The sequence below is a fragment of the Elephantulus edwardii genome, unplaced genomic scaffold (assembly GCF_000299155.1).
Source record: "Elephantulus edwardii isolate Elephantulus edwardi_28Jun2011 unplaced genomic scaffold, EleEdw1.0 scaffold00104, whole genome shotgun sequence".
NCBI classification, from domain to species: Eukaryota; Metazoa; Chordata; class Mammalia; order Macroscelidea; family Macroscelididae; genus Elephantulus; species Elephantulus edwardii.
Genome location: NW_006399854.1, coordinates 8,432,848 through 8,448,838, shown reverse-complemented (window position 1 = coordinate 8,448,838; position 15,991 = coordinate 8,432,848). Strand labels below are relative to the sequence as shown.

General features: G+C 35.3%; 1 protein-coding gene across 1 annotated transcript in view; it reads right to left on the bottom strand.

Annotated features, from left to right (window-relative positions):
* The window catches only part of SYNE2 (spectrin repeat containing, nuclear envelope 2), a 342,029-nt gene that overhangs the window by 268,391 nt on the left and 57,647 nt on the right, over window positions 1-15,991 (bottom strand). The window contains exons 9-17 of the mRNA XM_006891797.1: window positions 15,326-15,427; window positions 12,715-12,852; window positions 7,185-7,349; window positions 6,421-6,533; window positions 6,069-6,231; window positions 4,339-4,417; window positions 3,829-4,016; window positions 2,099-2,263; window positions 1,009-1,158 (exon numbers count right to left, since the gene is read on the bottom strand). Coding sequence (XP_006891859.1) covers window positions 1,009-1,158; window positions 2,099-2,263; window positions 3,829-4,016; window positions 4,339-4,417; window positions 6,069-6,231; window positions 6,421-6,533; window positions 7,185-7,349; window positions 12,715-12,852; window positions 15,326-15,427 — 1,263 coding nt within the window. The remainder of the gene's footprint in view (window positions 1-1,008; window positions 1,159-2,098; window positions 2,264-3,828; window positions 4,017-4,338; window positions 4,418-6,068; window positions 6,232-6,420; window positions 6,534-7,184; window positions 7,350-12,714; window positions 12,853-15,325; window positions 15,428-15,991) is intronic.

Sequence of the window (15,991 nt, the reverse complement as noted above, 5' to 3'; positions counted from 1 at the left end):
GAAATATCTCAGTCACAAAAGGACAAATACTGCATAGTGCTACTGTTATAAAACAGGACTAACATTGTGGATTGGAGGGTAACTAAGAAAAGAGAGGGTAAACAATGAGCATTACATTGAACAGATGAGGGGAAGAACTACTTAAAAGGAATATATGATTAGGCATTATTTGTATAACAAACCAGAATAAGAGGTGCATAGCAAAGTGGACTGGGGTGGGAGGGAGGGAGGAAATTGTGCAAAAATTAATGACTTTTTAAAAAAGAAAAGCAAACTGGGGGGATGTAGGAAGGAAAATGTGCAACAACGAATGAATGGAAATCCAAGATTTTTATAAACTTTCGTTAAAATCACAATAAAAATTATAAAAAATGAAAACATTTAAATGATACATAAGTATAGTTTATTTCTGTTTCTTTTGCATGGTCTTACCTATAATCTAACATCATCTTCCAAATTACCCAAAAGGATAAGAAAAAGAGATTATATTCTTAACTATTATAGAGAAGTAAGCAAGACACAGAGGAGCCAAGGGCTTGCCTCAGCCTAGATGATTTCTGAGCATGACTGATGCACAAATAAGGAGCTTTGGTGGTGCTTGGCTAAAGTGCTTGGCTGTTGGCAGAAAGTTCAATGGTTCAAACCGACCAACTGCCAATGAGAAAGATATAGGGGTCTGCTACTGTAAAGATTCACAACCTTGGAAATCTATGGGACAGTTAGACACTGTGCCATAAGGTTACCGTCAATCAGAATCTACTAGACAGCTGTTTAACCAGAAACAATGTGAAGAAAATATAAACTCAAGTGTTCACATTGCACACTGAGCAACAGAATCTCTCATTGCCAGACAGATGTTAAGAAGGCAATCAGTGGGCATTTTCCTAAAAAGATAACACTTTTAATGTTATCAGTAACCTACACACTGACCAATATTTTCAACAATATGGTTGAAGAAGAAAACAATAAAGTTAAATTATTAAATGCATAAAAACAGAATGCTTTTACCTTTAAGTACGGGTTGGGATTTCCAGGAAGTTTTATTGTCAGGTCTGCTGAAAACTCAGTACTTAATTTTTCCTGTTTTGATACTTGAAGATTTCTAGAACTTTCATGAATGGGTTGACTCTGTTTCTTTATAAGTGGCATGTTCATTTCCTAAGAAAAATTAATTAGAAATTTAATGCTTAGATTGTGCTAATTTATTTTCTAGAAAATAAGGTGACACATTCAAATATACTTTTAATATACTTAAAATATACTTTTAATTCAAATAATACTTTTAAGTAAGAATATTATAAAATATAAAATTTTCCATAGATTTCTCATGCTTCTAATTTATAACAAAAAATAACCCTTAAATGTGAAAAATATTTAGAAAAGTCCCGTTTTTTGTGATCATGTGCTTAATGTAAAGATAAATAACATTCAATGTTTTCACAGAGCTTGAAATCTGGCATACAAAATAACTGTTTTTTTAATAGGAAGTAAATTTTAACTAGAATACTATATTTTACAAAGAGATTAAGGGCTTACAAACTCTCCTAACAATATATTCAACAAAACTGAAAACATATGTCTACATAGAAAATGGTACACAAATGTCCTAACAACATTAGCCATAATAGCCAATAGGTGGAAATAACTCAAATGTCCACCTGATGGATGCATAAATGGAGGTAGTATATTCATACAATGGAGTTATTAGTTGGTAATAAAAAAAAATTAAACAGTGAATTCAGAATTAAAAATAAAATGCTGATGCTACAGCACGGATGAAGCTTAAAAACATTATTTAAGTGAAATAAGCCAGTCATACATAACCATGTTTTAATACTCCATTTACGGAGCAGTGAAATGTCCAGAGTAGACACATCTACAGAAAGTGGGTATGTGGTTGCCTATGGTCAGGGAGTGTCAGGGGAAATGAGGAGTAGCTGCTAACAGGTACATTTCTTTCAGGTGAACAAGTTCTGAAACTGATTGGTGATGGTTCTCTTAACATACTAGAAGCCACTGAATTATACTTTAAATAAATAAATTGCATGATGTACAAATTATAGCTCAGTAAGGCTGCTACCACAAAAAATGAACTTACGAGCTGAGTTTTTGCAAAAAACTTTCTCCATCTTTTATTCAGTCTTCTCAGTTCTTTAGAGATAGACGATGCAATTTCCTCATTGCTGACGTCAATTAAGAAGTGTGCTACTTCATTTAATGTAGTATGTTCCACATTCCATTTAGAGAGTGTCTCAAAGGGAATCTACACAGCACATAAACCCCACAGTATGTTAGTGACATGACAGTGGCCTGACTGCTACTCACAGTTCATCTCTTTCAAGGTTAACTGTGAGCAACAGAGATGATAAGGGCCTTTTGATCAAAAACACCTGCTTATTTTAAGCATATTAGAAAGTAAACTAATCATTTCTAGTTGTTCATTTTATACAAAAAAGGCACCAAATAACACCTCTTTCTGAACCCTATCCATACATATCTCAAATAATGTTTTTGGTTAAAAACATGAAATAGCTTATTTTAAGTATATGGAGACAGGGCTTTTTGCAGAGACTTGAACTTCTCAGATTACTTCTGAATTCTGTCAATCTAGATCATGTCTCATTGTCCAATGGCATGAACCAGACACCTGTCATCTCTTATAATCCCAAGCTTTTAGAAACCATCAGCTTTTCTAGCTTTTAAAGTGGGTGATAAGCTTAGAACAGATGTTTCCAAACTTTCTCAACTCATGGTGCCTTTAATGGCATACTAATTTTTTCACAGAGTCCCTGGAGGGTAAAGAATTCTAATAGTTTCTTTATGAAGAAGTTAGACCCAAAAGAGTAGTTGCTTGCAAGGAGGCCAACAGATAATTGTGTCCTTCAAAACTTAAAATATACTTCAAGTTGTCCCTGCAAGTCCAGGGTATCAGAACACTGAGTGGGAATTATAGGCGTAAAGTGTTATTTTCCTTTAAGTTATGCAAATTTAATACAGAATATCTTTTTAAAGCAAAACAGTCATTTAAAAACAAAAGTTTGACTTTCTAATATCTAAATAGGACAAAGGAAGGAAACTATGACTCACTAGGCTAGGCCTAAAGTAACTTTTAAAGATAAATATTATTACTTGAGTCAAGTAGTCTTTCCTTTTTTTCTGCAATCATACATTTACGATTAATTTTACTTCTTCCAAGTAGCCTATTTCTCACTGAATAATTTTCATTTATATTTGGGAAATGTTTATTCTAAAAAGCTAGCTATATCCATTTGTAATGGGGCAAAACATTTTTTAAAAAATTACTTGAGAGAATAACCTTAAGACAGCTAATAGATACAAACATTAACAAATTACAAAAATGTTTTTCCTGCACATCTTCATGAAAACAGAAAGATATTTTTCCTTCTGTACAAATTCAGGAAGCTTATAGAGCTGAAAGTCTTCAACAAGAAAAAACAAAACTTTAAAAATATTAGTTTTAATTTTAAAAAATTATTAATAAACTACCCAGTCTATTGTATCTTTTATTTTCACTCCAAAGGACATAGTAAAATCTTCCAAAAGCAATTTTGAATATATATTACATTTAATGTATGTGTGTGTGGTGATATATATGTGAGACTATACTTAGGAGAAACTTTTTTATATTTTTTAAGGAGAAACTTCTTATTGGCAATTATATTGGAAGGATATTAAACTCTCTATGAGACATTGGAGAATTTTCATACACACACATGTATATTCCTTTATTTCTTATCTTTGGATTGAAAAATAAAACAGAAAGAAAAAATGTAAAATTAAGCAAGTATCAGTTAGGTAACAAAATACCTCTTTAATTTGTTCCTTCTTCATCTCTTCAAAACAAGCTTTTAGTAAGTGGAGGTGTTCCACATAAGTGGCCCAAGATGCCAGAACTTTTTCTAAAGCTGACTTGACATTATATATATTTTTTCTGTATGTACAAATGTTATGATCCACCATCACATAGGGCTTATTAATATTCTGACAGTCTCCACCTATAGCATTAACAAGCCAAGAAAGTAATCTTAGAACACCATTACTAATAAAATAACACTAATAAGAAAAAAAATTACATTATAACTGACAGTGGTAAAAAATCTATAATTGCAAGTACTAAAAGTAAAAGCACGTGTTTTTCTAAGGAAAAAATGCATGTTAAAACTTATTTCTAAATCATTAAGGAATATACAAAGCAAGGCTGATAAAGTGTCACTTTTTTTTGGGGGGGGTAGTCAGTACATAGTTGGTTTTCTTTGTTTTGATGAAGTGTCATTTTTAAGTGATGGTCATTTCAACAAAAAGTAACTACTGCTTTACCCAAATTCTGGTTCATTTCTTCACATTGTTGGAAAGACGTTTCAAGTTGAGCTAGGAATTCTTTTTCTTCAATAAATCTCTACAGAGAGAGGGGATAAAAGAGCACACTGAGAATTTTTATATTTTAAAATGTGCCAAGAAATCGAGATGTTGGCATGTACCATCAAGCCAGACAGTCTCATAGCCGACCTTCCGGTGGGTTTCAGAGGCAGTACATGACATGAGAAGAGATTACCCGTTTTCTCCCGCAAAGCTGCTGGTGGATCTGAACCCGTGCCTTTGGGATGGCAGTGCAGTTCCTTACACTAAGCCACCAGAGTTCCCTAAGAAATACAGATAGTAACATACAAACATTTATGAAGCACTAGGTATTAAGATTTCTTTAGAGCTTTAATACTACATAGTTTACTGAGAAATGAGGAAGAACAGTTAATGAAGGATAAGCAAAATCTCGAAGACATGACTTACAAGCTTGACTGAATAACAGATAATGTATAAAACTTGAAAAGAGATTGATTTGATGTGATAATATAGTTCTACAATGATTTATTATTTTTTCTATCATGGTAAGTTGAAAGTCTTGTACTCACATAGTTTATTAACAAGACATAATTTTTATCAGTTGATCTTCATATTTTATCAATTTTTAATAATTTTTGTCTTAGTTTAATTTTCAGTAATTTTTACTCAACTCATCTATGATACTTGGGAGAGAGATGGGGAATCACCTCCCACACAATATGCAGCCTCAGAAACCCACTGAAGGGTCAGCTATAAGTCAGTTCTCACTTAAGGATAATGAGAAAGGGGAATTAGAGTAAATAGTAAACATATATCACTAATCACACAAAAATATTTGAGAAACCAGCACTAACCAAATTATAGCGTATCTTCCTTCTGCAGCCAAATTCTACTATGAAAAGAACTGCTGAGGAGTTAAATGCTCATATTTATTGTACATTTATTGTATACCAGTAATAGTAAATATTTAAATAAAAAAATTTTAAAAATCAAAGAAGGCAAAAGAGAAAAAATATTCAAAATCTAGTCTAGCTCAGAATCACATTTTCTTTTCAGTGATACACAGTATCATTTTAAATAAAATTTAAAATAAATTATAAATAAATTTCTGCTTGCTATGACTATAGGGTTTTTTGAAAGTTGTAACCCTTTGTGTTTTCTTCCTCATTTTAGAAAACAAATAGAATAATGTCTAACTATAGAAATTATATTCTCATATTTAGTTTAGAAGTGAATAGATTTATATTTAAATCATGTATGTTTTTCTTAAGTTCAGAGATGATTTAAGAGTATGATTACAATATTTTTTTAAAAATGACATTTGAGCAGGAAAAAAAAAAATGAAAAAAATTTCAAAGCACTTCCTAAATAGCATGCCTCTGGAAAGCCTATGAATGTCCATAGTTGTAGAGGGCATTTCAAGCCTTTTGTTCATAGGGTTGCTATGAGTTGTGCTCAACTCAAAGGCAATCAACAACAACACAGGAAAGTAGGAATTTGTAATAATCAGTCTAAGACTATGTCTCTCCTAGTGTAGCACAAAGCTGTTTTCCTGTTCTTACTAGTTACTGATGCAACTTGTAATTCTTTTCTTCAGGCAATATTTAAGCTAATGAAAGCTACCCAAAAAACCCATCTAGAAACCTGCAGCAGCAACAGGAAGTCATATGAAGGATAAGTGCAAACACACACGCACACACAATTCTTACATGCCAGTCTTCCAGCAGTAGTTCTACAGACTCCTTGCTCCCATATTTAATGGTCCAAACATCCAATTTTGATTTCATTTCATCTAACAAACCAAGAACTGGACACATGGAGTAATGAATTTCTAGCTGTGGAATGCATTTTTTTCTCAAAATGTTGCTGATTCTGGAAAACAGTACGAAATTTTAGAATTCACCTACCCAATATGAGATGTCCAGGTGACATTTTAAACTACATTGAAGCTCTTAAGTTTTTTAAACATGTGGAATCTAGATGTATCCTTACATTCTCTTTTTTTTTTTACAAGTACTAAAAAATGAGCAGTATTAATATTTTTTAAATAATGTTACCAACCGTTTCTTTAGTTCCTCCAATTTGCTAGGTGGTACCAACGGCAAATGCTTTTCATTTCTATTTTCAAATGTCAGGAGAGTATTTGAGTGACAGTCAGATTTATCCATCAGATTCTGAAAAGAAATTAAGCATGAAATGATCCATATTTATTGCCAAACACCATAGCCAAGGACTTCTTTTTTTTTGTAATTAAATTTTTTATTGCTGTACTAGTCAAGGACTTTTTAATCTCACTTACTGACCCCTTAAATGTACATTACTTCTTTTTTCTTCGCAAAAATCTGACTTTGTGAATATTTTAATGATAAATGTTTCTAAACTACAACAGTTCACAGAAAGGCAGGTGGCAGTTTCTTCGGTAAAAGTAGCCATGAAATATTTGTGTTCTGTTTTTAGTTGTGTGGAATCAAATATCATAAATCTCACATGACAAAACCTTTCATTCTATCCAGGTGCCCCCTCAAAAACAAACAAAAAACCCCAAAACCCTTTCATTCCATGTTTAAACCAGCTCCTCCTTCCATTTTCGGTCAGACTTGATAGTTCCTTTTGAATTTAGTGAATTCACTTCTCATTCTTTCAATATAAGTCAGGATAACATTTATAAAGAATGTGAAGGTATCTTCCAGGTTCCAAAACTCTACAGAGAAATTATTCTAAACCATTCTCAAATTCCTTCTTCCTAGGGCAGAATCTTCTTCAAAAACAGTGTCTAAGAAAGAACAGATTCCCACCCCACCCCCATGTTTATTTTCTTTTCCTACCTTGAATAAAGTCAATTTTTCCTGAGTTTGAGTTCTGACTTCAGAGTAATCATCAGAGGCTGGTAAATCTTCATCGATGAGATTCTCCAGTTCTTGTAACCAGCGTTCAATCTGACAGAGGGGTGAGGGTAAGCTGTGATTCAGCTTTGATTTCCACACATTAATCTAAAAAAGGAAGACAGAGCTCATCAGCAGAAACTTTGTCGCTTACACCTTCACACCAAGTAAGTTTAAAGTCACTCTGGAGCGAGGCGGGCGGGAAATTGGAAGAATATGTTCCCAAAAACAGTGTATTAGAATTTTGTAAATAAACTAGTATAAGAAAAAAGTCATTCTGAATGGCAAGACTAACAAATGTATTAGAAAGAAACATTTAGTAAACTTGGTTCTGCTATCATTTAGCTACATGAAGGTCTGAAGTCAAATGCAACTAAAAGGGTATTGAGCAAGCTTGTGCTGGAAATGCAATGCAATGCTGAGACCCAAGATATTAATGTATGAAAAGCATATTCTATTGTCTTACACTGGAATACAAATCTTATACAGAAATATATTTTTTTAAATTCAGTATTTTTGAAAACAAAAGTTACAAGAAAAAGAATGTGTTTTTATCTTAAAATAGGCCATTTTAGTTTACTCATTCATTATTTTTATAACCATCATCATCCAAATCCTGGAACCCTTCAACTAATGTAAGAACATGACTAGAGCCCAAATCAATTTCTGGAAATGTCAGTCATTCCGGTATATTCAAGGGTACTCTATCCTAAAATATTTTCTGTACATGATTTCAACATGTTACTCATAGAGACAAGGTATTTTAAAAATTATAGCAGATACTACCTTATTCTTTTATTCCATTCTGCTGAGTATTTATCACAGATAGCTCAGACAACTTTCAGTTTCCAAGCTGTAACCAGAACATGAGTTCACGATGCAGTGAGCACCATCACTTGATGGTCAAGATTTTTAGAGCTGTGCAAGTTTTTCAAAATTTGGTCTCTAGAAGTCTGGCATTTTTTAAGCACTAGATTAACCCGTACATTTAAAAGAAAGTTAAAGAGATGTATTTTTAAAACAACATTACTCATAATAGTCTAGTTTGCTGCGTCAGGAAGCTTGTTCTTTAACAGGACCAGGTAGCAGGGATTTTTTTTTTACTTTGTAGACCACTGTGTCTGTAATTTTATTAAAAATCACTTCCTTGTTTATGAATGAGACACGATGTAAAGGAATCATTATATGAAAACCAATAATAAAAAAATAATTTCATTAAACATTTTTTTAAAATGATGAAAATTTTAGTGTGTGAAAAATACATCAATATTTTTTACATCAATAATTTTTTTTTAGAGAATAAAGGTAGGATAAAGACAGAGATATAAGAAAATTAAGATAATCTGACACCCATGAATAAATCTGCACTGTTAAGTTCAAGGAAGTTCTTCTAACTGAAAGGCAATGAATTAAAATGGAAATTCAAATCTTTAAAGAAATGAACACTGAAAATGATATCTGGATGAATATTTCACTTAATTTTCCTCCTAATTAATATTTTGTATATAGGACTGTGTGTGTATATATATATTCTACTTAGACAACTGCTTCTTGCTCTATGAAGAGTCTCCAGTGAGCAGAAAATGGGACATGAGGGCACAGGGCCATGACCATCTCTCTAAAAGGGCCAGAGAGAGTGAGAATAACACAGCCTCTCATCAACCCAGAGCAGGAAGCAGAGAAAGATCACACAGCCCAGCACCACGGTACCTCTAAAGCCACACAAGCAGAAAAAGGTTCATTTATTCGTTGTTGACTCACAGACTTTACTCACAGTTGTGGTACCAAGAATGGGGTTAAATAAGGAAGTAAGTTGGAAAGTGGAAATATTGGATGTGCTCACCAACTTGTGCCAAGAAATCCGGATGACAACTTTCTGGCCAATTGTCTTGAGGGGATCCATATTTGTTCCCATATTTGTTTGATTTTATATTAGTGATATTGTTCGATAATTTCCACACTCTGTCAGATCACCTTTTTTTGTTGAATAGGATTGTTTTTGTTGTTGTTATGTGCCATTGAGTCGTTTGTGACTCATAGTGACCCAACGTTCAATAGTCCTAAACTCTGCTCTGTCCTGTGCCAATCGCACTGTCTCTGACGCTCCCATCCCGATTACCCCAGTCACTGAATCAATCCACCTCATAAAAGGCCTTCCCCTCCTGCTCTGTCCCTCCACCCTCCCAAGCTTGATGTCCCTCTCCAAGGACCGGTCTCTCCTCACAACATGACCAAAGTATGTTAGATGAAGCCTCAGAATCCTTGCCTCCAAGGAGCCACCCGGTTTAACCCTTTCTAGGATGAATCTGTTTGTTTTCCTAGCAGTCCATGGTACCCTCAATACTCCAGCACCACAGCTCAAAGGCATCAATTCTCCTTCTATCCTCCTTAGTCATTGTCCAACTCTCTGACGCATAAGTGAGTGCAAAGACCACAGCCTGTATCAGATGCACCTTAGTCTCCAGAAAGACACCATTGCTCTTCAGTCCTTTGGAGAGGTCCCTAACAGCAGACTTTCCCATAGGATTAGTATTTTTTAAAATGACTTTTCTATCCATTAACTTAGACCTGAGCACACAGCCAGATGGGAATGTGTAGATAAAATGAATCTTTGAGGCTCCATCTACAACTCGGTTGTGCCCAGAGGTATGGTCTCTGGCTGCCTCAACTGCAACGAAGTGCTGGTCAGCGTCTTCAACATCATCATCTGTGAGGCTGATATAAAAGAGCTAACCAGCACCACAAGATAAAGGTAAATAATCCAATTGAAAAATGGGCACAGGATATGAACAGGAACTTCACCAAAGAAGACATTCAGATGGCCAACAAGCACATGAAGAAATGTTCAAAATCCCCAGCTCTAAGAGAGAGGCAAATCAAAACAACTATGAGATATCATCTCACCCCAGTCAGAATAGCAAAATTTAACAGAACAACAAGCAACAAATGCTGGCGAGGGTGTGGAGAAACTGGAACCCTTATTCACTGTTGGTGGGAGTCTAAAATGGTGCAACCACTGTGGAAGGTGGTATGGCACTTTCTCAAAAAGTTGCAAACAGAGATACCATTTGACCCAGCAATTCCACTACTGGGAATATACCCTGAAGAGACCATAACTGACATCCAAGCAGATATATGCACACCCATGTTTATCGCGGCTTTGTTCACAATAGCAAGGAGTTGGAAACAATCCAGGTGCCCATCAAAAAAACGAATCGATAGAGAAGCTGTGGTATATTCACACAATGGAATACTGTGCTGCATTGAAAAGCAAGAAACTCATGCAATATTATTCAAAATGGGTGCCCCTGGAGGACATTATGCTTAGTGAAATATCTCAGTCACAAAAGGACAAATACTGCATGGTGCCACTGCTATAAAATGGGACTGATATCAGGGGGTAAGACTGAGAAAAACTGGATAAATTGCATATACTGCATTGAAACAGATGAGGGAAAGAATAAAAGCGATGTATGATAGGGTATTATGGTTATCACAAGAGTCCACAATTAAGGTTGCACAGTGAAGTGTACTTGGGGTGGTGGGAGGGGTGTAGGGGGATTGTATATCAAAGAAAGAATTTTTCTTTTACTTTTCAAAGAGAAGAGCGAACTGGGGCGGTGGGGGCCGGGGGGAGGGCTGGGCAGTGAGAAAAGTGCAACAATGAATGAATGAAAATCTAAAATCTCAGTAAATGTTCATTAAAATTATTAAAATTTAAAAAAAAAATAGAGCTAACCAGACTAAAAGGAGACTAGGACAATGAATAGCCTGACAGAGCCTGATGGAGTCAGAGCCAGAGCCCCAGAGAGAGAAAACATCAATATCAGGAAAGAAGAAGAAAAAGCAGCACATGTTCTTTGGGGTCAGAGGTTCCTGCACCAGAGGTATCTTGCTGCTGACTGAGAAGTTGCCTGGATTGACTGAGGAACCATATCTTGCTGTTGACTGGGAAGCTAATCAAACTAATTGAGGTTTATGTGGTTTTTGTTAACCTGGTTTGGAATTGCTCTTCGCTAAACCTGGACTTTAACTGTGTGATATACTTTTGTATTCCCTCCCCAATCTGTTTCCCTAATAAATCCCCCAATTGTGAGTCAAGAAAGCCTGTGTGGTCCTTTTCAACAAATTTCAGACATGGTAATTATCATAAACAGGTGCAGAAGTGTGGGGACCATGTCTGACTTTATAAGGATCAGTTTTATGGTGTGGGTGTTGTTGATGGGGACAGTTCCCCTTTATAAAGTTAGTAGAGAGAAGTCAGATTACATTTTTCTCACATTGTCATGACTACTTTTCCAGTCAGAGTGGCCAAAAAATAAAAATCTAAATAAACGCTGTACTTAAAGAGTCCTGCTTTAAATATAAAGACTCAAACTGAAAATAAATGAAGGAGGTAAATGTACCATAATAACAACATAAATGTACAAATGACCGCATTATTATCAGATAAGTAAAGTCTAGAAAAAGAGTCTTACCTGAGACAAAAAGGGAAATTTTCATAATTGAAAATAATGTCAATTCATTGAAAATATAAACATATATGTGTGTGTGTATACACACACACACACACACACATACATTTAATGACAAAATTTTGAAAAACATGAAGGAAAAACTGACAGAATTAGTGGAAGAATTCATTAGAGAGAGAAGCCATCATCATAGATTTTAATCCCCTCTCAGCAGTTGACAGACCACCAGGAAGATTATCAGTCAACAAAAAGATGATGTAATTAACATTACCAACCACTTTGTCTAAATTACTATTTATAGAACATAATACCAAATAAAAGCAGAATTCATGTTCTGTTTAACTACACATATGTACAAGATATACACTATACTGAGACATACATGATATCTCAATAATTTAAAAGAACTGTAGACCTGCACTTACATTCAAATGTATATACATACAGTCTTACACTGAGTTTGTCCCTTATCCTGAGTATATATTTATAGGGACACATGACATTATTGGGTGGTAGAAAGAACACTGCCAATCAACCAGAGTATCAATAATTTACTGTAGGGCGAGCTCTGGTGGCCTAGTGGCAGGAAACTGCACTGCAATCCCAGAGGTGTGTGGTTCAAATCCACCAGATGCTCTGCTGAAGGAGGAACAATCGCCTCCTGTACCAGTCATATCCAATTTGACGGTACACACATAAAATAAATTAAAAAAAAAGAAGAAAAAAAAATAATTTACCGTAGGAAATAAACAATTAATTGCAAATATAAAAGCTACAGATAAGCTTACCATTACTCTAAGCAGATTGTTATAAATTCCTATTTAAATTCAGTAACTATGCAAATGAATCTATTTAGAATATAAAAGGAGAATAAATCACTCTTTAATGAAGTGTCTATCCAGCTTTGTACATAAGTACTCATGAAATTCTAAAGACCTCATCCAGCAAAACAAAACTGCCCTAGAAAGATGCCCCTGTAATCAATGTAAGACAGTAACCTGGTCGTTGAGGCTCTCCCAAGATTTCCTCAACTGTAGCTGATCTTCATTCAGTTCATTTGGGTTCTTTTTTATTGGCAAACTTTCCAAAAAGGGTCTTTTTTCTTCTTCAAATGATTCCAAAAATGACAGCAGGCTCTACAATTAAAAGAAGTATTCAAAAAATTTTATATGTTTGATTCCATTTTTAACCTGTCATCTACTTTCAAACCTATAGGCATAGCTTATATTTCCAATTATAATACAGGCAAAATCTGCAGGATTCTGGCTTTGTACTTCAGTGCAATCATGGTAATCTGGGAGGCATCAGAGTCACGTGGGTTGTGGCTTGCAGATGATGTCAACATTGCTGAGATGCCAACTCAAATAGAGTAGTGTTCACTAGGTCAAGTGTGAACCTGTCTGACCTCCCCAAATACGTACTCACAACAACATGAGTCAAAGTGAGAATTATACAACAGCAGGTATTTTGTATAAAGTCATTTTGGTGTTTACGATTAAGTGTAAGTCAATTCTTTCCAAGTTATTTATACAGAATTTAAAAAAAAAACAAACACATTGCATCCTTGTCCTCAAATATTAATAGTTTTTAACAGGCATTTTGCATTTGTGTGAAATATTTATTTGAATCATTAAGAACTATTAAACTATTATCTGTAATCACAGACAGTATTTTTCATTAATAACTTATTAAGTCTAACTTTTCAGAAACCCCAGACCATGGTAAATTATTAAATGTATGTGTGAAAACAAGACTCTACTAGTGGATTTTCTTGTAAATTATCATCATAAAAAAATTAATCTCAGGCCACAGAAAACTATGAAAATGAAGTATAAAAGCCAAACACACAGTCATAAGTCAATTCTGACGCACAGCTACCCTCCATTGGATTTCCCAGATCATAAATCTTAACAGAAGCACAGTCTCATCTTCATCTTGCTCTTCTGACAGTGGATTCGAACTACCACTCTTTCATTTAGCAATGCCAGTCATTCATAATGCACTAGGCCACCAAGTCATAGGCTCCATCCCAAAAATAGATAGGACCCACATATCACACAATCGACTGAACAATACAGTCAGAACTTCAAAACTCAACCAACTTCTTCATTTTACAGGTAAGAAAAGAGAGATGTATATACACTAGAGAATTTGTAGGTAGCTTAGAGTTGCATAGAAAGTAGATTACAAGGGTAAAAACTCTAGAAACTTTACTTTGACTCTAGTTTTCCCCTTGTAAGGTTGTCTAAGAGTGAATGATCACTCTGATGTAGCATCACTTCTGAGAGCTTAGTAGTAATACAGAAGAATCTCAGGCCCCAACTTCTTCTTGTTGTTGTATGCCGTCAAGTTGGAAGAGCCCCGTAGCTGACCCTCCAGAGGGTTTTCAGGGCAATAAATCACATGGGAGGAGACTGCCCATCTTTCTTCCAAGGAGCAGCTGGTGGATTGAAATGACATGCCTTCGGGATTGCAGTGCAGCTCCTTACCACTAGGTCATCAGAGCTCCCTAGGCCCCAAGTGAGACCTACTAAAACAGAATCTGAATTTTAACAAGATCACCAGATCATTTATCTGCACTTTAAGATTTGAGAAGCCTGTCCTAAAATTAGAAGTTTTTCTGGCACAGCAGGGAATACTGGTGATCTTGGGTAAGGAGATGCTCTGACAACCCAAAGGATATGCTCTGACAACCCAAAGGCTGCTGTTGTTACGCACTGATGAGTCAGAGCCAACTCATAGCTGACCCTCTAGTGGGATTTCACAGACTGTAAATCACACAATAGGACACTGGCCACCTTCCTCCTGTACAGCGGCTGCCTGGCTTTGGGTCGGCAGTTCAACCAAAAGCTCCCAACCCAAAGGCAGGCAGTTCAAATATATCAGTTGCTGTTCAGGAGGAAAATAGGCATTCTATTCCCCTATCTCAGAAAACGTGTTAGAGAGTCAATTCAATGGCAAAGATTGAGTGAGCGGGGGCAGAGTGTGTGCTTCCAGAAGTTGAAATCCTCCAGTAGCTCCTCCTATAAATGCTTAGTCTTGAAAAACAATTGAGGCTTGCTATAAGTCAGAAGCAAAGAGATGGTAGTGGGAGGGCTTTGAGTGGTACAGTAGTACTTTATGTGTTAGACTAAGAAATGAAGGGTCAGCAATTCAAATCCAACTTCTCAGAGAAAAATGGGCCACTGTAAAGATTTATAGCCTCGGAAAACCAGTCTGGAGTCACAACTGACTCGGCAGTGGTGCATTAAGTTTTTTTGGATTGGAACCTTAGCTAGGGTAGTAGTAAAAGCATTTGGCAACAAACCAAAAGGCTGGGAATTCAATCCCCCCAGCTTCTCTCTAGCAGAAACATGTGGCGGTCAGTTTCCTTAAAGATGTGCAGCCTTGGAAACCTTAAAGAGGCAGTTCTGCTCTGTTCCATACAGACACAATGATTCACAAACCACTTGACAGCAGTGAATTTTGGCCTGGTCCTCAAATTCAAGTTCTTGAAAACTTACTGTTAATATTTAAAGAATTGAGTGTGAAAGAGTTTTCTAAAAACAGCCTCTCTCTTTGCCCCTAAAAGTGTAAACGAAATAAATCGCTGTTTAAATTCATACTTACTTCATAGTTTTTAAAGTGAGACTCATGTTCTGAATCCCTTAGCACCTTCTGTAGCTTTTGCTCCTGTAAAGCTAACCAAACTCCAGGATCTTTCACCTCTCTCTGTAATTTACAAAAAAAGAAAAGCACATAGAAAACTGAATCCTAAATAGACAAACTGATTTTTTTTAACAATAAAATTAACAACTTCAAAATGTTAGTGAAATAATTCAGTCATGACACATCAATGACTCACTGCATCAAAGAGGAAATTCGCTTATTCACGTAACACCATACATTTTTAAATTTTATTTTTTAACTCATTGTTGCCCATTTTCTTCTCCCCACACTGTCTACCATGCAGCATAACTCTTGTTCCAGACTGATGTCATGACACCATCATACATTTTTATTTTTTTAATTTATTATTAATTTCAATGAAAATTTACAGAGACTTTGGATTTTCACTCATTCATTGTTGCACCTTTCTCCCCTCCTAACCCTCCCCCCTACTACACTACCCTCCTGGAAAAGTAAAAGAAAAATTCTTTCATTGTTTTACAATCCCTCTCCCCAGGTCCACTCCGCTATGCAGCCTTTGCTCTGGATTCCTGTCATGACAAAAATACCTAATCACATTACCCTTTTAAACAGTTTTCTCCCTCATCAGTTTCAATGCAGTATACA